This window comes from Eptatretus burgeri, chromosome 15, assembly GCF_056783735.1.
Source record: "Eptatretus burgeri isolate ZD-2024b chromosome 15, Ebu_testis_v1, whole genome shotgun sequence".
Lineage (NCBI taxonomy): Eukaryota > Metazoa > Chordata > Myxini > Myxiniformes > Myxinidae > Eptatretus > Eptatretus burgeri.
Genome location: NC_140975.1, coordinates 64532784 through 64557571, shown reverse-complemented (window position 1 = coordinate 64557571; position 24788 = coordinate 64532784). Strand labels below are relative to the sequence as shown.

Genomic DNA, 24788 nt, shown 5'->3' with positions numbered 1-24788 from the left:
TGTGCCCTAGCTCATCGAGACCAGCAGATGGTGCCCTGGCTCATCGAGACCAGCAGATGGTGCCCTGGCTCATCGAGACCAGCAGATGGTGCCCTGGATCATCGAGACCAGCAGGTGGTGCCCTGGCTCATTGAGACCAGCAGGTGGTGCCCTGGATCATCGAGACCAGCAGGTGGTGCCCTGGCTCATCGAGACCAGCAAGTGGTGCCCTGGCTCATCGAGACCAGCAAGTGGTGCCCTGGCTCATCGAGACCAGCAAGTGGTGCCCTGGCTCATCGAGACCAGCAAGTGGTGCCCTGGCTCATCGAGACCAGCTGGTGCTGCTCTGGCTCATCGAGACCAGCAGGTGGTGCTCTGGCTCATCAAGACCAGGAGATGGTGCTCTGGCTCATCGAGACCAGCAGATGGTGCTCTGGCTCATTGAGACCAGCAGGTGGTGCCTTGGCTCCAAAAACTACAGACGGTACAGATCTGTAGCTGGAATTTTCAGTGAAATGTAAATGGTCAAGGATAGTTGCACCCACTAATTATCCAGTTTTAAACCGACACCAATATTATGGCCATATCCAAAATAGACAATGAACAGGTGTGTCTTGCTTTACAAACTGATAGTTTCAAATATAAATGAAATGCAAACTTGCATTTCAGCTGACGACTCTCACTCTCCATAACTCGTTCATGTAGTGCAGGCTCACGGCAACTCAACACGTACAAATGTCTAAAGTGGAGGCTCGGTGTACTTCCATGGTGAAAAGGGGAAATACCTTTTATACAAATGGTTTGAACCGCAGCATGCACCTTTTATTAAAGTCTGGTGTGATTTGGCCAGTGTCACCATCATCGCAATCCAACTACCGCACGACAAAACTCACAACAGACGCTTGAACCACTCTGTCACTTAACGGAAACGTATCTTCTTAAATCTTAGAATCGACAGGTAACTAATCCATTTTGGGGGAGGAAATTGCTGCAAATACAATGTAAATATATGAGTTTGGCAAGGATTGTGATTCGTACATATTGAAGCGCCTGACACCCATTGGTACTCATCTGTTTCAACAACCCATTCCAGTGTGTAGGGGGCCTCTCTTCTGTTCTTGCAGATGGCAGCTCTGGCTGCTGGGTAGCTATCATATCTTGGAGCATGGCCGTGCCACTGATGCTGTGCCCCTGTACCAGTACACTGGTACTCATTTCTCCAACCTCGGAAGGATGGCAGGCTGAGTCAACCCCACCTGGTGTGAATTCAGCAGCCATCCGGCCTACTGTATGATGTAAATCCCTTTTTTTTTTAATCAACACAAGCTTTAAGACACAACTGTGTTATGCACTCCCTAATCCGGCCACCTGTGCTATGCAGCTACCTTTACTTCGCAGTATTTAAATTCCTAGATTGTTCAAAACAGGTGATACCGTGTGCAATAGTACACACACCTGTGTTCAGCGATGCCTGCCCCATGTGCTCAAAGTTTAAAAGTAAATGATTGCGACTCGGGAGGACACATAAGACGACCTTTGTACCAGCAGCAAACTCAGGATTTCTGTCCAACAGGATAAGAAATGTGCCATTAACATTCCACAAGGTTAGTCATTCAGCATCGCTGGGATGGAGTCCCAAAGCTGAGTGCAAAACAACACTTGGTGGAAGTTTGAAAAGAGTAGTTTTACAGGTGAGTAATAATAATCATTAAATTGATTGAATAGGGATGATGTAGTTTTGTGTATAGCTTAGAAACCTCTGGAATGGAGCCGTCCTGTTTGGCATTCCCATCTGAGTACAGAGCTCTTGATGCTGGGATTCCAGGTTTTAATCCCACGTCGATGCGTCTGTCCATTGTCTCCCGCCATCATTAGTCTCACAAAACTACAGCGACGTCTCCCTTGTCCGATGCGAATGTAGAAGTTCCATAAAGAGATGAATTGTTAATGTTGATTGGACTTACTGATTTATGGGTGGCATACAGTTCTGTCATCATGCCTGGGGACAGATGTCCCATCACAGAATCGAATAGACATGGGGGCATGAAGCCGCTGCGTATCCCGGGTTCAAATCCACACCAAGCTATAAACTGCCGTCCTGCTGTTTCACAGGCAGGACGATTCATCAATGTGTGCACCGTCCCTCGGAGAGACGTTTAAACTGGGTGTCCCATCTGGCAGCATGATATGATGGATCCCACGGTGACAAGAGTCGATGAGTCGTCACCGACACCCCGGCTAAATTCCAAACTCCTGTCACCGGTCGAGCGTCAAGCTTGGCCAGCCGGTTCACACCGATCTATACTTTCGCAGGAGGTACGATGGAATCCTTTTAAACTTCATACTAAAGTAGATGAGATGAATGACAACTCTGTCCTAATGAACTCGTTAGTCCCTTACAGTTGTATTGATCTCATTTTTCAAGCTCCTGCAGGACCTCAGGCACCAATCGTCTTGACATGATCCCTCCTGCATGCCAAGGAACAAATGAGCAATGCACGTCACTTCTCATCCATGATCGGCAGCTGTGGTCAATAACTCTCAATTATTGGGCACAGGTGTTTCCAACAGGGAATGCAGGTATAAAAGTCTTGCCAGTTTAGAGTAGGACCCAAGTTTGCATTAGGACCACAAAGAAGTCACAAAGCTGCATTTACTGGAAGCGGTTTCAACAACTGAAGATAAATTCCTGAAAGCATCGGAACGAATACAGTGAACCCCGCAGGTATTCCAGGTAATGCGTTTCGGCCTTTATTGTATTGGGGGGGATTGTCGAGATCGGTGTACACCTGAGAGCTGTTGAAATTTATAAAACGGTTGAGGGACGTAAATTGGGTTTTTTAAATAATTGCTTTGTGGCATCGGGCTCGGTCGAACTAGGTCTTGGGCCTTGTCAGGGTGTCTGAGTCACAAAATTGGTTTCCTATCACTCGGTTCTTTAATACCATAACAGTTACCTCTTCCTCCTCCTTCATGTGCAGAACACAGCTGCAGGTAGCATCATTGGCTGAGGGCACAGCTGTGCCGCTGATGCAATGCTTACGCCCCGATTACCAGTACACCGGTACTCATTTCGCCAACTTCAGAAGGATGATAGGCTGAGTCAACCCCACCTGGTGTTAACTCAACAGCTGACAGGAGCTCAAACTCAGGACCCTCAGATCCCAAGCCAGCCAACCTAACTGCTAAGCCAACACCATAATGGTTACCACCACACAAAGAAGAATGATGCTCCATGTATTGTCCGAAATGACCACTACTGTTGCCATTTTCAATCGGGACAGAAACAAGAGTGTTCTTTACCTGTAACGTTATATCCTCCGAGGTTCCTTATTAAGTTATACAGTCTTTGGGGGTAAAATTCAGATTTTCCCCAGTTTATTGTTTATCTCCATTTCCAGTTTTGTCCATCACACGATGTTTCGAGTGGGGAATCGGGGGGACGGGAGAAGTGGTGCTATCTTGTTACTCCAAGCACAGTATTCCTCCGGGATGACTTGTGGAGGTTTCTATTGTGTTTACCATTTCAGAGTTGCTTCAGAACACAAGATTGCAGTCACACGGGGATATTCGTTTGTTTGGTTTATTGCTCAGGAATATACAAAGGAAGCTGCCAAAACAAGAAAGGTTTACCTGCCCAAGGCACAATGGATAACTACATGGGAACAGCAGAGTAATGGCACAGTCAGAATACCAGGTGGTGAGCTCAACAGAAGTCCACATCTGTGCGTCCTGGGACCAGCAATGAGCTGGAGAGGAGAGGGGACTCAGAGAGAGAGCAGGTGGAGGTGAGGGGATTAAGGGAGAAGGAGGTAGGGGTGGGGTGGAGCGGCACGGAGGGCAGAGGAGAACAGAAGTTCCACTCTCAAACTCGATTTTGGTGGAACCTTCAAGCAATATTCCCTCCAGGTAAAAATATCACCAACGTAGATTCCGGAAATGTAAACAATCCGTGGCTGCATAAATAACATGGAACCTTCTAGAAAAGCAAAACGAACTGCTGCTGATACTTTGATAGAATAACACGTCCAACGATGGGAGTCACTTGGTAACACTGTATTGGTAACGGACGTGCTTTGGACAAACTTTAGAAACAGAATGTTGTCGGCATATACAAAACACAATGTCATATATCATTTTTGTGATGCAGGACCTGCAGGATTGTCTGGAGGTGTGAACACCTCTATTAAGCCGTCTAGTCTGGGTTTGAATCCCGACCCAGCTAGAAACTGTCATTCTGGTGTTTCGCATCGCGGGCGAGGCCCTCAATGCGTCCGCCATCCCCAGGATGGACGTCAAGTCGGAGGACCCGTCGGCCAGCACTGGTCGTCCGTGGACGTTAAAGATCCCACGAAGTCTTTCGCAAAAAAAAGTCGGTGAGTCATCACCAGCACCCTTAACTAATTACAAATTCCCACCCAAAATCACCTTCACTCCAACGTCAGGCCTCGCCAGCCTGTTCGTGAAAGGCTCGAGTCGAAAAAAGGTTCCAAAATAAATTGGGACCGTTATAAAAAGGTACTGTGGTAGTGGTAGTACTAGGTATCATATTTATGATTCTTCTGATCACTAATTCTTAGTGAAAAATTACTTTGCATAGTTACAAAAAAAACCCCCAAAAATCTCTTTTTGGAAAAGATATGATATGGGAAAACCTCGTCACCTTCGACACCTGCGTCTTCTGACCTTCTGTGTGCACAACATTCATTGTTTAATTTTTTTAATTTATTGTGACGTTTCCTTATTATTTAATTAGACATTGCATTCAACTTGAGCAAAACTTTGACAATGTTTTCGGAATCTAAATTTGTATTTTATCTTCGAAGGTTTCTGGTGTGTGAATAATGGAATAATAATAATAATAATAATAATAAAATAAGGTTTCTGTGAATAATGAGATATTTCCACTGAAATAAGGAAAAGCTTTTGATGTAACAAGTACACAGAAATGACAAAATGAAAGTCACAAAACTTTGCACAAACCATTTAATGTACGTCCAGCCATACTCGACATGCACAAACCATTTAACGCACGTCCAGCCATACTCGACATGCACAAACCATTTCACCCACGTCCAGCCATACTCGACATGTACAAACCATATAAACGTGTTTAATGCACACCCACCATACTCAACAGGTACAAACCATATAAACATGTTTAACACACACCCAGACATACTCGACATGTACAAACCATATAAACATGTTTAACACACACCCAGACATACTCAACAGGTACAAACCATATAAACATGTTTAACGCACACCCAGACATACTCAACAGGTACAAACCATACAAATGTGTTTAACACACACCCAGACATACTCGACATGTACAAACCATTTAAACGTGTTTAACACACACCCAGCCATACTTGACATGTACAAACCATTTAAACGTGTTTAATGCACACCCAGCCATACTCGACATGTACAAACCATACAAACGTGTTTAACGCACACCCAGCCATACTCGACATGTACAAACCATTTAAACGTGTTTAACGCACACCCAGCCATACTCGACATGTACAAACCATTTAAACGTGTTTAACGCACACCCAGCCATACTCGACATGTACAAACCATAGAAACGTGTTTAACGCACACCCAGCCATACTCGACATGTACAAACCATTTAAACGTGTTTAACACACACCCAGCCATACTCGACATGTACAAACCATTTAAACGTGTTCAACGCACACCCAGACACACTCGACATGTACAAACCATATAAACGTGTTTAACACACACCCAGACAAACTTGACATGTACAAACCATACAAATGTGTTTAACACAGACCCAGACATACTCGACATGTACAAACCATATAAACGTGTTTAACACACACCCAGACATACTCGACATGTACAAACCATATAAACGTGTTTAACACACACCCAGACACACTCGACATGTACAAACCATATAAACGTGTTTAACACACACCCAGACACACTCGACATGTACAAACCATATAAACGTGTTTAACACACACCCAGACACACTCGACATGTACAAACCATATAAACGTGTTTAACACACACCCAGCCATACTCGACATGTACAAACCATATAAACGTGTTTAACACACACCCAGACACACTCGACAGGTACAAACCATATAAACGTGTTTAACACACACCCAGCCATACTCTTTATGTACAAACCATATAAACGTGTTTAACACACACCCAGCCATACTCAACAGGTACAAACCATATAAACGTGTTTAACGCACACCCAGCCATACTCTTTATGTACAAACCATATAAACGTGTTTAACACACACCCAGCCATACTCAACAGGTACAAACCATATAAACGTGTTTAACACACACCCAAACATACTCGACATGTACAAACCATATAAACGTGTTTAACACACACCCAGCCATACTCGACATGTACAAACCATTTAAACGTGTTTAACGCACACCCAGACACACTCGACATGTACAAACCATATAAACGTGTTTAACACACAACCAGACATACTCGACATGTTCAAACCATATATACATGTTTAACGCACACCCAGCCATACTCGACATGTACAAACCATATAAACGTGTTTAACGCACACCCAGCCATACTCTTTATGTACAAACCATATAAACGTGTTTAACACACACCCAGCCATACTCAACAGGTACAAACCATATAAACGTGTTTAACACACACCCAAACATACTCGACATGTACAAACGATATAAACATGTTTAACACACACCCAGCCATACTCGACAGGTACAAACCATATAAACGTGTTTAACACACACCCAGCCATACTCGACATGTACAAACCATTTAAATGTGTTTAACACACACCCAGCCATACTCGACATGTACAAACCATTTAAACGTGTTTAACGCACACCCAGACACACTCAACATGTACAAACCATAGAAACGTGTTTAACGCACACCCAGCCATACTCGACATGTACAAACCATTTAAACGTGTTTAACGCACACCCAGACACACTCGACATGTACAAACCATATAAACGTGTTTAACACACACCCAGACAAACTTGACATGTACAAACCATACAAATGTGTTTAACACACACCCAGACATACTCGACAGGTGCACACCATATAAACGTGTTTAACGCACACCCAGACACACTCGACATGTACAAACCATATAAACGTGTTTAACACACACCCAGACAAACTTGACATGTACAAACCATATAAACGTGTTTAACACACACCCAGACATACTCGACAGGTGCACACCATATAAACGTGTTTAACGTACATGCAGGCATACTGAACAGGTGCACACCATATAAACGTGTTTAACACACACCCAGCCATACTCAACAGGTGCACACCATATAAACATGTTTAACGTACATGCAGGCATACTGAACCGGTTCCAACCATTTAAACGTTCAAAAGTTGAATTATGGCACCACATTTCAGGGGTCAGACTTTCAGCCACCGGCGATGAACCTGGCCAGGGTCAGAGCGAACCCTCTGTGGTCATGGTCTCTGGACTTCTTTTTAAAGGCACGAGAGCTTCATCATGCAATGAGTCGACGATCGGATCATTCGCCATCGGTAGCCAAAGGTCGGGTCTCTAATGGATGCCGCTCTTCACAGGCGTGTACTTATTTTCATGCCCGAATCCACCTTGGCGATGAGCAGGCGGACCGTGTCACCACTTGATCGGATCAAATCCATTGCACTGCAAACATCGCATCACCACCAATGCAACATCATGTTGTTGAGAAACCGTTGTTCGGAATCGGATGCGACCAAGTGGAATGGAGTTATTCACAAAGGACCGTCACAAGCAGCTCACGGTGATGGCAAATAGGTGAACTGAAACGTACCTCTGGTAACCCACCCCGGCTAAGCTCGACCCATTGACAGCCAGTATTCGATCTCCAGCAGTGAGTCGACCACTGCGGGTGGCGGGCGTTTCAGGAACCAGTGTTTTGATGTAAATACCAGGGACTCGAAGCCGCGTGTACTGCAAGCACACACATACATACATAGGGTTCGGTCTGCTGAACCATAAATGGCGCAACTTTTCGGAGGGTCCAACAAGGGAATCTTCAACACAATATGCGGTCTCAAAGAGATTCATCGCACGCAGAGCGACGTGTACGTGGAACTTCACAAAAATTTCATGCTTAATTGGCAAAAGCAAACCCACTTCGCTGTCCTTGAGAGTGGCCCAATCAGAGCCCCGACCTAAATCTAATCGAAAATCTGTGGCATAACTTGAAGATTACTGTCCATCAACACTCCCCACCCAACTTAACTGAGCTTGAACAGCTTTGTACAGAAGAATGAGAAAATATTGCCCAATCAAAGTGTTTAAAGTTGGAAGAGACGTATCCCAATAGACTCACAGCTGTAATTGCTGTCAAAGATGCTTCCACCAAGTGTTAACTCAGGGGGGTGGACACTTATACAACCAAGATATTCTAGTTTTGTATTTTTACTAATTTTCTGAAGTTTGTAGAATTTGTTTTTCACTTGGTAGTTGTGGTTTACAATGTGTAAATAAAAGGTGGAAAATTTCTGGCTCTCAGGCAACAAAAGGTGAAAATTTTGAAAGGGGGTGTAGACTTTCTAGGCATTGTTTATACTATATATATATTCATATATGATCTGTCTTCTACCACCTCCTTTCTAGTTTTGCACCCTCTGCTCTTCCTGTGCTTTGTCCCACAAAGGCTTCTGTAGGGCACCCACCCCTTCTGGTGAAAATACCAAAATCCAGGATCGCTGCTCACCTCCACTCATTCATTCCTCTTTTTTGTCTCCTCCTGTGGAATCAACTTCCACATTCTCTTCAATCTCATTATTCCCTCCAGGTCTTCAAGACAGTGGTTCATCACCATCTCAGATCATCCCCCATCCAAAACCATAATCTTTTCTACCCCTGATAATCTCCCCAAGTCCTCCTCTCTCCAAATTTCCAGTTTTCCATTCCTGAGAGTTTGCTCCTGTATCCATCTTGTCCACCCCGTCATCCTTCCCTATCGCTCATTCTTCCCCACATCCATATGTCCTGTTCCGTTCTACGTTCTAGCTCCTCCACGAGGCTCGACCCTGTTGAAAAAAAAACAGGGGCAATGCCCTTGGGCACTCACCTGGTAGAATAATGATACTGAGGAGGAAGTCAACGTGGGACAGAATCAGCAAAACGTACCAATGAACCAATGTTATAGCAAATACTTGTTTGGGGGGCAACTCCCCACCCCCTGTAAATCCCCGTCGGCCCCGATTTTTTAAAAGAGCATGAACAAACTTTGGTACATCATGGGTGATGAAGGTTGTGGTCACGTTTAATCGAAATTGTGTGTGTCGTTTCAGAGAAGAAAGCAGATATATATTTTGGGGGGCATTCCCCCCATACCCCCCCCTAAACCCCGATTTTTGTAAGGATGTGAACAATATTTGGTACATCACGGGTGCTGATTGTTGTAGTGAAGTTTCATCGGAATTGCATGTGTAGTTTCTGAGAAGGAAGCAAATACCTCTTTGTGGGGGGGGGGGGGGTGGAGGGAGCACACATTGTGATATCATAACACACCTTTATTGTATTGAGGATACAATATGGATTCGTTGTGAAGTATAAAAGTAAACAAAAAATAGTGAAAACTTATCTTCAAATCCTTAAAGTATGTTTCGGATAACAATGATTTCATGTCGGGGTACATTTCCTTATCATCCCCGGAATGGCATCGACAATGGAGGGATGTGCTGTCATTTGCGTGAACGTTGAACTGTTAATTGGTGATATGCTATCACTATATTAACTCACTGGAGGGAAATACAGTAAAGAACAAGTTTCACAACCAAGTGGTTGTTGAATTTGCACTCGCCACAAGGCGCTCCTCTTCTCCTTTGACCCCCTCCATACCCCATACGTTCTCCAAGAATACTGATTCATCAACTGAACCAAGATGAAAGTGCAAACTCGGTCCGTTTGCAAAAAATCCTATGTAATAGTGTGATACAGTGTACACTCGGTCAATCATGTGTCTCATGTGGTTGAACTTGCACTCACCATTCCATCAATAAGTCCCATGCCGAGGCCCTTGGGTCCTTTGCTCAGCTCAACCACGAAAACCTCATCTTCACCATTCTCCTCCTCGTTCGCTTTTTTGGAATCGCAAGAGGGCAGAGGCTCAGAGGACACTGCACAATTGTTACCTGGGGAAACAAGCAGGTGGCGCAACCACTCGGAATAAATAAGTTAGCATGATCATGAGCTCCTGCGGTGCGCGCACTTTATGACAGTTTTACTGTTGTGTTAGAAAGGAACCCCGAGGGTGTGAAATCCAACAGTTTTGGCCGAGATGTGAGCTCAAAGAATAACATGGTAGCTCGATTCCATGACAATTCATATGGTGTGCTCACAAACAACTATTCATTTCACTGAATCGAGTTGGAGCACTTGTTAGCTGTTGGTTCAGGCCCAGGGTGAGCACAGCAAGAATTTCTGAATGGACCAGTGGGATGTTGGCAGTGGTCTTGGGTGGTTTTCTCAGCTCATGCTTTGCTGGAGTAACAAAGTAAAGCAGGCCGCTTGGCAAGACGCACGCCGATCTTTTAGCTGGGATTTGTAAAGGCAAACCTACACAAGCTGCTGAGCTCTTAACACAGAGGGTGGTTGGGTGGTTTTTTTGGGTCGTGGGTGGTTTTCTTGGCTCGTGCTCCGCAGGCCGAACAAAGCAGGCTGCTTGGCGAGATGCTCGCGGGTCGTTTTTGCCAGGATTCTAAATGTCAAACCTACACAAGCTGTTCGATTCAAAAACAACCAGAGAGTTGGTGTCAAAGCCACCCAATGCTTGCCTGTTTATACATTTATGGTTTTTATTAAAAGACTAGTCTAATAATATTTTTTTTTATAAAGCATTGCAGTGAAGTCTGATCCAAATAATTCTAAAGCAATATATGTATTTGTACATTGTAATCAGTAAACTAGTACACATATTAAATGAATGGCAAGCGTCTAGTAGAAACAGGCGAGCATTGGGTGGCTTTGACACCATCTTAGGTTGAAATTTAAATTTTTTTTAAATCATTTGTTAATTTCAACTTCACGACACCAATAGCATACCCCAAAGGAACCTCCATGCCAAATATCAGCATCCTAGTACACATATTAAATGAATGGCAAGCTTCGAAATAACTTGCACCAAAAACTTTAACGTTGATGTGCTACAAAAAGTTAAGTTCAAAACAGGTCAAAAATTTAAAACATTTGAAATTATTTTTTAATTGCAACTTCACTACACCAATAGCATACCCCAAAGGAACCTCCATGCCAAATATCAGCATCGTAGTACACATATTAAATGAATGGCAAGCTTCTAAATAACTTGCACCAAAAACTTTAACATTTTCATGCTCACGCTGACGTTCATGCTGACGCTCACGCCAGGGGTATCACTATAGCTCTGTTCTTCGAACAGACGAGTTAAAAATGTCTGCTTTTCAGAGATGTTTCACATCTTTTCTCTTTTTCAATTCCTTTTCTGTCATATTAGCATCGTTGTTGTTTTGCAGGAGCATTTGATGTTGTTGCATCGTTGTTATGGAGGACCGCCACACTTATCAATGAGGTTAAGGCTACAATTCCAATGGGTAGGAAAGCGAACCGACAGTGGTTTATTTAACTTTTTAGCAATCCTGCAGGGGTGCAATTTATATGTCCTAAATTACTATTATTTACCCGGGGCACGCAAATCGAAAAGTCGGGTAAAGCAATTGGTTCACTTCTGTCTGTTGAGGAACAAGTTATTTTAATGTAATGTAATATTTTGAACACGAATCGGAACATGAATAGGTTGACAAGTTTGCCGTTTAACAGGACTTTGGCCCTAAATCCGACCTGATTGCTCGTATGCGAAGAGAGCAGTGAGATAATATTTTACTCTGTCCGCCTGTCTGGCAGTAGATCAAAATTAAAAATCATTCCAAACATGAAACTTACTGTTTTAAGGGCATTGTAAAGGACACAAACAACAGGCACAAATAACGAATGTGGCGTGTTCGAGAGGGTGATGTAATAGACACTGGGTAAAATGGCGGTAAAACCAAGAATTTTTCATTTCTTCGACTTTAAACCTCTTTAAACGTTTATTTAAATTGAATTACACAATCGAACACTGGAGAACACAAATCGCTTTCTTAATACAGGATCCCAACATTTGTGAGGGATACGTTCCTGAAAAATGCCGCGAATGTCGGGGCACTGTTTTATTTATTTATTTATTTATTTATTTGTTTTTCTTAACATGGCCTAGGCTTGAGGAAGAGCGATGACACAGAACAAAGCAGGACACAAAAAAATAAACAAAGGGAACAGCAGGAGAAAGGGGGAACACCAACAGGGCGGAGGGAGAAAGTAGACGGAGACGGACAAACAAGGGATGCAGGTAACGATGAGGGGTAAAGGACAATGCAAAGGGAGGACAATATGGATATGTTAGCAAAATTTTGAGAGGGTATGTGGGGCAAGGTGGTTTCACGGAAAGAGAAAAGACCATTATTTTGGATGGGGTGTGACTTTATACGATATAGTTAAATTGTCTCGGATGTTTTTATTGATGCACCTGTGAAATAATAAATGAATAGGTGGTATTTCGCAGAGCATTGTTGCGGACAATTTTGCAGAAGGATAATTATGAGACAGCTAGCTCTGAAAGCTCCACCTGACAGCCCTGGAAGCATTCATTTGTTTTGTAACGTTTGGTTCCAGGAATGATGCAAATTGTAAGGTTAAAATTTACAAAACGTAACAGTAATGACGGGTATAAAATTTCCCAATATGTATTGCATAACCATATGGCGAGATCTCCATGCATGTTGTCTCGGCTTTCGTCAGTCTCGCTTGCACAGAATGGCTCTATATCATCACCTGGACCATGTGGGCCTTCATTTTCATGCTCACTGCTTTCCTCGTCAGACCATCCATTAACTCCAGCATATTGCGATACTTGGGGCTCACAACGGTCAATGGAAGCAAAATCTGAATTGGGGGTTGTGTCACATTATGTTCCAACTTAAACCTCCATCCATCCGGACCATACTCTGTACAGAGCGTTAGGACTGCCGAAGCAGTCTCCTGGGCTACTGTGCACAATCCTGGACGGGTCGCCACTCCGACGCAGGATACTCAAATAGCTCAATCATCCCAGCAAGCTGATACTCGTTTTGCCAACTTCAGAAGGATGACAGGCTGAGTCAACCCCACCTGCTATTTACTCAATGGCCAAGCAGAATTTGAACTCAGGACCCTAAGATCCAAAGCCCACCAGCCTAACCATTAAGCCAACAGCAGGTATTATAAGGGGGTTCATCACCATGGTTCACTCAAAGCCGCTGCTCTGTGTCCTCGCAGGCAAGACGACGCATTGCTTCGCTTCAGGTGAAGAATACCTCAGTTTGATGACTGTTTCGCTTACAAGGGAGTCTCCAAAATTATTCTTTCTTTTCTTTCTTTCAAAGCATGACATAACGATTACCATCGGGATCGGATGGGGGTGACTTTGAACGGCGGGGTGACCGAAGTAGATTTGTAATGATGGTTCCCTTCACTTGCTTTGCAGGCCTTGTATTTGAAAACCAAGACATGTAGGTATGTATCTAGCACGTATGAACCTGTATTGGTTTTCATTCAGACCTGCAAAGACAAAATAAGAGAATCATTATTTGCATACAGCTACAAGTGTTAAAAGTCACCCCGTCTGATAGTCATTTTCGGTAGTTTCTGTTCAAGTTTAATATTATCGCAGAGGACGCCTTTAACATTGGAGAAAAGAAACAAAATCATCTCTAAGGTCACCTTACTAATGTGCTCAAAAGTTTGACCGAATGTTGCAAAAGGCAAAAACACCCGAATTATAAACCCCCGGGTTACTTCGAGTGAAGAACCTGTCAAAACCCTGTTCTGATGTTCTCAGAAACAAAAGCGGCAGAACTTTGTTACAATGACAGGTTATTAACCGGAAGTACAACTATTATGAAAATAATACGATTCCATAACTTTGCTGACTCTCCTGGGCCAACCACATAGCAAAGCTAGCCTCCAAAGCCAGTCACAGACTGGACATGCTCTCCCAACCCAAGTCTTTCCACAGAAGGTTAGAGCCTCGAACAGTCGACAAGGCCTTTATCCGGAGCTCACTGTAGTGCTGCATGCTCTCCTCTATGGGCTGGTGCCCTCACATCACAGCTGTCTCTCCTGGATTCTGCGTAATCTAAAGGTCTCGATCTTCCATGATGAGGGTGAAGCACAAGGTCCGTAACTCTCACATCACAGGCAGGTCGGTGGTCTCTCTCAGTTTTCTACCATCTACTCTCTGATATTGCTCCCTCTGCTCTCTCAGCCCTCTGACCGCCACCTCGTGTCATCCCCCACCCCGACCCATGATCTTTATTATCCCCGTTAACCCATCCTAATCCAACCCTCTTACTTACTGGGTTCAGCGTTTCATCCCCTCGTGTCCGTCTTCCTTCCTTTCCTGCTCATTTATTCCCTTTCTGGTAGTGCCCATTTGTTGCCATGCTGCCCAACTTATCAATTCCACATTGCTTTTCCATAAGCTTTGCTCTTGTGGAGGAAAAAAACGGTTCAGAGTGCAGCCATTTAATATTTTGAGAGGCCAACCAGTGTCCACAACCTACACCGTGCTCTACATATCTCCTTCTATGTTTTCATTGGTTAGAGGTGGGATTCTCCTCCCGTTCTTGCAAAGTGAATCCAACAATCCTTGAAGATTTTGATTCATTCTCCGCAAGCCCATGACTGAAGTCCTTTCACAATCCAGAGATCTTGCCAGGACTGAGCAAAGTGTATCTGGAATTGTTGCTCCATACAAGCAATTTCTATATTTGGAATGTCTTGGATAAAGATCGGTCGCTCCACACAATTCGACACGGTGGAGCGACCGCACTGAGAAAGGTACCATGTTCACAAACTCGACTGTGCTTTCGTGCCATCCCAATTTGTACGTCTCTTTCCTGCTGTCACATTCTGTTACAGCTTCTGTTCTTTGTTGAGGTGGTTTTCAATGGTCATGGCTGATGTTTCCAGTAGCCCTCTACTTCATGATGACATTTTGCACAGTTGATTGAGGGTTGGTGAGGAAGGTTGAAATTGTATACCGATGGATGAAGTGCCCCCTCTCTCAAAGCCAATTGTGATTCCTCGTTAGAACTCCATTAACTCCTTCCTTTGTAACTGCTTTGTAACTGAGCAAAGAGACTGCGCCTTTACTAGTCATACTCTGACTGTTGATGATATTTACTGTTATGCAAATGAGGTATGCAAGTGGCCAATTGTCACAAGTGAAAAAATGTGCCTTACACATTTTTGTAAGATGTAGGCAGCTTACTATGCCCTTTGAGACAGGATCAATTCTGGTGTTCCACAGGGTTCTGTCCTTGGTCCCACTCCGTTCCTTGTTTATATCAATGATATTCTTGATAATGTTCTTTCTCAGCTAGTCAAGTCTTTCTCAGCTGCTGATGACTCCTCACTTTGCTCTACATCTGCCGATTCACTCAACACTACTCGTCAATCGTCATGAGGTTGGAGTTTCACTGGACAATGATTTAGAGAACGTGTTTAAGCGGGGGCATGACTGGCTGGTAACCTTCAATGCAAAGAAAACTAAATTGTTGTCCATGTCTTGCTCTAGAAACAGGTCTTTCCCTTCTGTGCACATGGGGTCTTCAACCTTAACAGAATCATCTGAGCTTTGGCTTCCTGGCCTGGACATCTCCTCTAACCTCCGTTGGGATAAGTACATTTCTGGTATTTCTAAGAGTGCTTCCAAGCGAGTTGGTTGTCTTTATCGAACACAGAGGTATTTACCTCCTGATGCCATTTTGTACCTGTACAAGACAACTATACGTCCCCTCGTGGAGTACTGTTGCCACATTTGGACTGGAGTACCAGCATGCCACTTATCTTTACTTGATAGGCTCCAGAAACGCACAGTTAACCTGGTTGATGTGGAGATTGGTTCAACTCTTCAACCGCTCTCTCACCGTAGGCCAGGTGCCACTCTTTGTTTGTTCTACACATATTTTCATGGCAAATGTTCTGCTGGACTTTCAACTTGGTTCCTCCTGTACGAGTGTTTGGACGCTAGACTCGGTTTGCCATCTCTTCACACCCATGCACTCCAGCTGATCCAAAATGCAGAGCGAAAGGCTCTGCAGATAGTTTTATCCTTCGTGCTGTCTCGCTTTGGAATTCACTACCTGTAGCGTGCTTCCCGTTATCCGACGATCTACCCAACTTTAAGAGGAATGTCAATTCCTACTTCTTACATTGTTGAGGTTACATCGCATTTTGCCTGACTTACTGCTACTTCCTGTGTCTTGGAAGGCTTTTTTGTTATTTTTCTCTTTCTTTTATTTTATTTTTCTTTATCCTTATCTTCCGATAATGGTTTGGGTGGTGGGCTTGGGATCCTTGGATCCTGAGTTCAAATCTTGCTTGGCTGTTGAATTCATACCAGGTGGGGTTGGCTCTGCCTGTCATCCTTCTGAGGTTGGCAAAATGAGTGCCAACTTGCTGGTATCCTGTGTCAGAGTGGCGACCCATCAAGGATTGTGCCCAATTGCCCAGGAAACTGCTTAGGCAGCACCAATGCTCTGCACAGAGTATGGTCCCAATGGATGGATGGATGTTGAATTAATACCAGGTGGGGTTGACTCATCCTATCATCCTTCCAAGATCGGCAAAATGAGTACCAGCTTTCTGGGATGATTGAGCCATTTGAGCATCCGGTGTTGGAGAAGTGACCTGTCCAGCATTGTGCCCAATAGCCCAGGAGACTGTTTAAGCAGCACCAACGCTCTGCACAGAGTATGGTACCAATGGATTTTTAAAATCTTCATATAACCTTCCCTTCGCCCCTGACTTAGAGTAGCTTTATGCCTTGTTTGGGGCGATTTCCATTAAAAAAAAAAGGATAGGAAGCTTAATTTTCCCTTTGATAAGTTCTCCATGAAGAAAGGTCTTTTTGTATACGTACTCGAGGCTTGTGGAAGAGCTAGTACGAGTACACTGAAGGGTTCGGGATGCAACAGGACAAAAGTAACAGTCGGAAGAGAGAGAGCAAAACATCAAAAGCAGAGTTGAAGGCCAAGATAGAGGGAGGCAGACAAACAGTGGGTGTTGGGAGTAATGGGGGGGGGGCAGGAGAGGATGCATGGGGTGGACAAGATGGATCCAGAAGAGAACTCTCAGGAGGAAAAACTGAATATTTGGAAGGAGGAGGGTTTGGGGAGAGGTTAACGAGGGTAGAAAAGATCATGGTTTTGGATTGGAGACGATCTGAGATGGTGGTGAACGGCTGTCTTGAAGACCTGGAGGGAAGAGTGATATTGAAGAGGATGTGGAAGTTGGTTCCACAGGTGGGAAAAAGAAGAACAAATGAGTGGAGTTGAGCAGTGATCCTGGAATTAGGTAGTTTCACCAGTAGAGGGTTGATGGTGGACCGTGTGTGTGCCCTGCAGAAAACTCAGGGGGACAAAGCACGGAAAGAACAGAGGTTGCAAGACCACAGAGGAGGCGGTAGAAGACCACCAACCTGTCTGCGATGGCGAAATGATCGGCCCATAGACTCAGCTTCGACACAGAAGATTCCAATGATCTTGAAGGCCATGATTTCCATGGTGTCAGGCTGAGCAGGATGTGAGGCAGGGGTGCCAGCCCAGAGGGGAGAGCAATACTCCATAATGCTGTTGATTAAAGTCTTGTAGGTGGACATGCGTTCAGGTGTCCCAAGGAAAGACTTTGTACAACAGAGGATGCCCAGTCTGCTGCTGGCTTTGGAGGCCAATTTTGAAATGTCGTTTGCTCAAGAAAGACAATGGCTGATAGTGAGACCGAGGAGTTTGAATGACTGAACTTCCTTAAGAGGATTGTGAAGAAAGAAGATAGGAGGGTTTGCCAGACGGACCTTTCGGAGAGAGATAGTGAGTGTGAGATTCGTCAGGATCTCACATATTTCAGACTCACACTATCTCTTGCAAGCTTCAGCAAGACGACATTTTTATTCTTGAGAACATTATGAAAGCATACCATTAAGATGGCTGCGTTGATGAAGTTCTCATCATTAAGCTGTGTGGTTGTGGTGCTGCAGGCTGAGCTTCCAATGAAATTCGATCCATCTCCATCTGCCATTGTAGTGTGATGGCATCAAATGAGGGTGCTGGATCTTGGAGCATCAGGCTATCCTTCCAAGGTGAACGTTAATCTGGCTGTCTTACCTGCCTGCGCTTTCATCCCAAGATATCGTTTGCAAAGCGTCAGCCTTTGGGCCACTGCCCTGGGCATAGTCCAAATTTTGTGGTGGGGTTAGCCACCTGATTTTAATAGGACCGTTTCTGGTCGATAAAGCGGTGACATGATCATCGAACCGACAGTGAATCCTCATTGGGAGATTTGATCCGATCTACCGTTGTACGCTGAGACGAAGTATTGCTTCTACGTGAGTACGGTATATGTATGGCCAGTGATTAGTGTTCATGAGAGTGTTTAAAAAAAGACAGTTTTATGATGACAGCAGTACCGTTCAAAAAAAACAAAAAGGGATCTCATCAAGATTCTGCAAGTCGTCAGAGAAAGAGATCACAAAAAGAAAGAGGCAAAGTATCAAAAGCTGACCCTCGAAGATCACATGATGAATGAAACACTTCCCAGAGTAGCTCATGACATTGCTCACAGGATTAGTCTTAGAGTGTATTAACACGGTAAATAAAACATCTACTCAGTAACCAAGTGACGACACATCACTTGTGACTTTCCAACAGTCCATCACCTTTTAAGACCTCTAATCCAACGTCAGCTGAATAAACAGACGTGAAGATAAAGTCGTGTCTCCTGAAGACTATCTTCGAACAGGTGCAGGGTGAACGTAAACAAGTAAACAGAGATGGAGAGGTAGTACAGCATCTTCTTCCACATCGAATAAGCACACAATGGACTCCTCGACGTGTAGCTGAGGCCAAGGAAGGAAAAGGATGGCCTCACAAACAAAGCATTTCCTTTTCTCCCAACGCCTCGTGAGTGCCCCGGGGGTCAGGGTGAGCAATCTGATCTCAAGACAAGAGTGGATGTGACCCATACAGGCGAGAGGGGTATTATAGGCCGAGCTTATCGAACACCGTGCCGGAAACACCTTTCCCCATGCACTTCCTCGCATTGTCCAAGCGGGAAATGGATTGAAGTGCCTCCTGTGCACAAAGAGAAAAATATTTCACTCAATCTGGAACACAAGCTTGTTTATCCTTCGTGTGTACCTTAACACTTTTAAAGGTTTAAATTTACCATCAACAGAAGGAAGAAACATGGCATTCTTCAATAGAGTTACGATCTATGGTAAAACCATTAAGACTCGATGCCAAAACAACCTAAAGGTATTCTTGTTGCTTTTTCTGGAAGTTTCAGGCTGTGCAATTTCAGGCTCCGGGATCAAAGCCCCAACTTGAGGATTGGTTGTTGTCGATGCAAGTCCGGGCAGTAATCTGGAATTTGTTCAGGCTCTCGGCGATAAATAGTACACTCTTTGTCGAAAGACACAGTGGGGTCCTTAACCTCCACCGGCCACCAATGCTGTCAGAAGGCTCTCCAGCTTGATGTCCCCATCTGATGGTGGCATATACTCATTGATGCAACACCCTGCCCGTGAAACACTGCGGTGACCGTCGATAATAATCGGATCGGGAATTCAACCGAGACTGGACAGCGTGCTACCTCTACTACCAAGACTGGCATATCGTAGTCTAACTAGACTGGCCAGCGTGCTACCTCCATGGCATCCTTTCGGACATTCTGAAGGTATCAAGTCACAATTTTAATTGGCCTTGGGGACTGCAGAGAAGAAGCAAAACAGAAAGGTCGAGTCATTTGAGGTTTCACACCACCTCGAGTCAACGTACGAGTCACGAAAATGAAATTCACGTCCATAATCGAGTCCCATTCGCTGACTCGAGCCCCATGGACTTGCTGGGGAGGTTCTCCTTCCAAATTGGGGGAATTGGCCCTTAATTACATATGCAGTAAATTCCGTTCATTTACATGTCTTCAGCTCGACTTAAAATTACTATAATTACCTCTGCTGCCGAACTTGTCCGGAGGTTATGTTTTCACTCCAGTTTGTCTTTTTGCGTCTGTTTGTCTGTCTGTGAGCAGGATATCTCAAAAAGTTATGGACGGATTCGGACGACATTTGGTGGACAGGTTGGACGTGTGAAGATTCCGATCCGGCGGATCAGTGACATACAAAACGTCAACTGTTAAGCCTGGCGGAGGTAAGTGCTCCACCGAGTGCCATTCTAGTTCAAAATAGTTTCTCTCTGTGGTTCTGTTACTGATTCTATATTGTCTGACATAGCAGACGATGATGAAGCTTCTATTACAGATTAACTAATTTCATCACCTCTTCCACAACTGATGAAGTGCTTGGGAGGAACCTGATCTGTGTGCAGAAAAACCCTTTGGTTGCCGTCCCATTCCATGCTTGCTCGTCTCATAACGTTGCAAATCCAAGTTGGAATTCTACTTGTAGTATACTACGTCAATTTGTCCGTCGACCTCCGCAGTCGTCCATGTGCAAGTTCCTGCATGAGCTGTCGATACTGTAGATAAGAAAATAAGATCTTATGTATTTCATTTGAGGTTCCTTCCATCAGCACACAACTGATGGCTGCATCATGGACGACGTTTGAGTCGAACAAGATGTTCCACCAGACCTGGAGCCAAATTCCGAATCACACATTCGGTGGAACCCCTAAAGGACCATCACATGTCTGCTTTCTCCCTTCAAAAATGCCCCGATATGTTTCAATTTCATTTTTGTGTGGCAAGTCTATAAAATCCATTCAGCTTGCTGAACCCTTTGTGAGGCTCCATTGAAATGACGTCACATCTGCAGAGAATGAGATAACATTCCAAAAGCTTGCTTTGCTCCAAAACATCACAAGGCTGTTTGTTGCTACTCCACTGAGGACACCTCAGTTATCAGGAAGCATGAATATTTTAGACTTCCACCTCTCTCCCCGTCCCCAATGTTGACCGTTCATAGTTCCACGCTTCACATCGTGGAGCGGCGTGGCCCAGTCTGTCCGCCTCCTTTCGGATCCACAGGGGAGGTAAAAGGGGTGGTGGGGAGGGGGTAGGCTCAGGTCTGTGCCTATCTGATGTGGTTGGCAGAAAAAGAGGAGGCTTATCCATCTGTAAACACATCACCTCACCTCGCGGCCAATTTCACATACCACAGCTACATCACGCGGCTGACACTCTTGCCGAGCAGCTAAGGCGGTGGAAACAAACGTGGGAACGATGGTGCATCGTGTCGGCGTGTCGCTCTCACCGTGGAGACCGGCAGAAGAACTGAAACAATGGCTCCGGAGAGTGAGCAGACCGCTCAACCTTAAATCTCGCTACAAAGCACTGTGCATGCCACTTATACAAAAGGCCCCATTCTCCACAATGGCGGCAAAACTTGAGGACACCCACAATAAGTGAAATTAAAAAGAGAACAATATGTTTGGGTTTTACACTCATGCTAGCCATGTTCCAATAATTGCCAACGTCTGCGGCATGCTCCGCGGCCTACAAACCGTTATATAAAAAAAAAATAAAAAAATACTTAATCTGCGAGGGTTTAAAGCCATCTTTATTGGTGTCGGCCCACACGGTTAAACCCACTGGCCATTTGTCATCCAATAACGTCCTGGGCCACACAAAGCCACCATTGCAGCCTCTTTCTCCCCCATGGTCTCGTGCCCACAAGAAGCCAGTTTAATAACCGAATAAAACACATCGACATTGTTGGCATGAGTGGATGGATTCAGGAAATTCCAAGGCACTTCGGAAGGACTTGTGCCTTTACTAGAACAATGCGTTTGAGTGAACGACGGTATTCATGAGATTTATTTATTTATTTTTAAAAGAAAAGAGACTGAGGATATAACGCAAGGCTTGTCTGCCCTGAAGGTGCTGCCACTAAACGTGGACGTACAAATACTTTAGAAGCGTGGAATGAATCACAGTGTAGAAACCGTGTTTAAAATCCTAAATTTATCCAAAGGAATTGATCACTGCAGGAGAGGGTGTTGGAAAAGAAGTGGAGGGAGGAGGGAAAAGCAAAGAGTTTTGGAGGTAAATATCAGGGAAGAGAGAGGAGTGGAGGATGAAAGGTTCTGTCAATATGCATACGTAATATGTAGATTTCCGGACATTTAAAAAGTTGCAAAAAATGAATCACTGCATTTCGACAAACCAGATTTAAAAGCAGAATTTTTCAATAACACAGACAGGTGAATGCGGCATTTTCTTGCAGCATTTGATAATTTGAGTTAAGAGACTAAACCTGGTGTTGGCTTAAGATCTTTGGGTCTTGAGTTCAAGACCCTTTCAAAAAAAACGTTTAATGAACACCAGGTGGGTTGACAGTCGGCCATCTTTCCAAGGTCGGAGAAATGAGTACCAGCGTGCTCGTAACAAGGGGCGCAGCCGCTCTCCCAGAAAATGATGCAGCCAAGCAGCCAGAGGCTGCATACGAATCAATAAATAAATAAGTTGAGACTAAATCAAGTGGTGATGTCCCAACCTAATAATGGCTGGCAGGATAGCCTCCAGGGATGTGCATTGTGCTCTGAGCTGTCTCGCCTGGGTTTGAATCTCAAACAGCTTTCAACCCCCCATCCTGGTGTCTCCCGGGCAAGGTGAGGCATCAATGTGTGTGCCGTCTATTGTAAGGACGTTAAACTAGATGTCCTGTCTGTCAACAGTAGTGGGTGGACCTTAAAGATCCTACAGTGTCATTCGTGAAGAATCGGCGAGCCATTCTCAGCACCGTCAACAAATCACAAATTCCTGCTCCGATAGGGGGCACTGCATCAGCGGCACATCTGTGGCCCAATAAAAGTGATGCTACCCGCAGCCAGGTGTTGCATATGAAAGAACAAGAAGAGGCTGCATGGCCTGTGTATATAGCTCAACATGCAGTGGCTATAAACTGTCACCCTGGCATTTCCCATCAAGGACGATGCACCGCTGTGTGCGCCATCCCTCAGAAGGACATTAAGCTGGAGGACCCAATACAACTGCCAGCACCGGTCATTGGTGGATGTTAAAGATCCTACAGTGTCATTCACGAAGAGTAGCCGAGTTATCGCCGGAACTCTGAACAAATAACAAAGTCTTGCCTAAAACTGCGGGTGGAAAGTTGTCTGGTCCTCTTGGATAACCCTTTGGTGTTCATGGACATCACACGACAGGACAGACACCACGTCCCACACAGTCGCCGAGTGTCATTACCTTGGTTCTACTTTTGATGATCATTCTCGGTCTCGTACGACAAATCAAAATGTGCCTTAAATTTCAATAAAGCGACACAATATCCGTCCCAAAAAATATACCTGAACTTCTGTCTTTCTCTTTTGTGTCTTTTGCGGCCTTCTGGGATGCAGCGGCCATCTTGGGATCGTCTTTCTCAACCGACTCCTTATCCGAGGACTCCTTCGCCGTAGGAGAGTTTGGAGGCGTCAATGAGCACGAAGGATCCAAAGCAAGAGTATTCGTGTCCTCTTGTTGCTCTTGCGTCTGCAAGCACACGGCAGGATGATAGGCTTCAGCACCATGCAATGAGGTCGACAATTTGAGTGGATGTTGATGATTATTATTATTAAACAGTATAAAGACCCCAACATTTCAAGCTGGCGTTCATGTTTGTGCCCGCTATATGTCATGTTACCTTTATCTACATCACATTAAAGAGCCACCACAACCCCTTCCCCACATATTCCTGACATACGCATCCATCCCCTCACTATTTGCTTCTGTCTCTTCCAAAGCTTATTCCCCCTTTTTCCAACTCCCATAGCTACCAACACGTTTCTCTGCATGCTTCCCCTTCCATTCCTAAAAAAAAAATGTCTGAATGTATAACCCCTACCCCCTTATGTATGAGTGGCTCGGTGGTTGCTCTCACTGCTGCAGGTTCGATTCCCAGAGCTGCTTAGTGGAAATTCCCACACCCTCTGATGGAATGGTGATTCGTCCTGGGTAGTTCTTGCTTTGAGGTGTTTTGACTTGCCATGAGCACCCTGATGATGTTTTGTCAAAAGTGTGGGCTCAAATGTCTCTGCCACCCATTACATGCTCACTTTGTAGATGCTGCCTATCAATGGTGGAACTGGAGAGTTCATGGAACACCTTACCCCATGCAGTCTTGAGGAAAAAGGGGAACGGGAAAGCACTGAACATTTAAACATTGCTCGGCACCGCCATATTTGTCTGAATGCTGAATCTAACAGTTATTCTGCCCTCGATGCTGATGCAGCATAAACATTTTGTCCAGATAGTGTTGTACGGAAGGTTTTTGAAATCGCCAAGAAGGCGAGTTGTGTTCTACACTATTCAAGTGTATAATTCAATTGAAATAAAATAAAGATTTTAAAGGTTGGAGATTTTTTTTTTGGGGGGGGGGAAGTATCAACCGCCGTTGATCCAGCGTCTTGTACACCTCCTTATTTAACACGTGCATTAGTTATTCGTGCTTGTTGTTTGTGTCCTTTATAACATCCCTAAAAACAGTACGTTTACCGTTTGGAATGATTTTCAATTTTGTTTGCTGTTCAGACAGACAGATTAATTGTTTTTTTTTTTAACTTACTCCTCTGTGCGCACGCACGATCGGGACAAGAATCCGTACAATTTGCCAAAGTCCGAGCCAATGTTACTGCTAAACTGCAGGTTCGCGTGAAGACTCATGTTCCGATTCATGTTCGA

At 44.5% G+C, this 24788-nt stretch overlaps 2 protein-coding genes and 1 long non-coding RNA gene across 10 annotated transcripts in view; 2 read left to right on the top strand and 1 right to left on the bottom strand.

The window, feature by feature from the left end:
• The window catches only part of LOC147012344 (monocyte to macrophage differentiation factor-like), a 118884-nt gene that overhangs the window by 39835 nt on the left and 54261 nt on the right, over window positions 1-24788 (top strand). For 2 of the 6 annotated variants that reach the window (XM_085856430.1, XM_085856425.1), the window contains 2 exons: window positions 20184-20302; window positions 23468-23601. The exons of 3 other annotated variants lie outside the window; for them this stretch is intronic. In XM_085856430.1, coding sequence (XP_085712556.1) covers window positions 20184-20291 — 108 coding nt within the window. In that variant the 3' untranslated portion in view covers window positions 20292-20302; window positions 23468-23601. Of the gene's footprint in view, window positions 1-20183; window positions 20303-23467; window positions 23602-23996; window positions 24720-24788 lie in introns of those variants that run through there. One more of the 6 variants, XM_085856426.1, reaches the window with a different exon arrangement.
• Window positions 1402-5920, top strand: LOC147012345 (uncharacterized). Its single transcript, XR_015051578.1, has 2 exons — window positions 1402-1670; window positions 2092-5920. It is a non-coding gene; the product is annotated as an uncharacterized LOC147012345 (long non-coding RNA).
• The window catches only part of LOC147012343 (ras-associating and dilute domain-containing protein-like), a 110095-nt gene continuing 88855 nt past the window's right edge, over window positions 3549-24788 (bottom strand). For all 3 annotated transcript variants that reach the window (XM_085856418.1, XM_085856420.1, XM_085856419.1), the window contains exons 14-17: window positions 23417-23600; window positions 10029-10174; window positions 7837-7976; window positions 3549-7688 (exon numbers count right to left, since the gene is read on the bottom strand). In XM_085856418.1, the coding sequence (XP_085712544.1) occupies window positions 7598-7688; window positions 7837-7976; window positions 10029-10174; window positions 23417-23600 (561 nt within the window). In that variant the 3' untranslated portion in view covers window positions 3549-7597. The remainder of the gene's footprint in view (window positions 7689-7836; window positions 7977-10028; window positions 10175-23416; window positions 23601-24788) is intronic.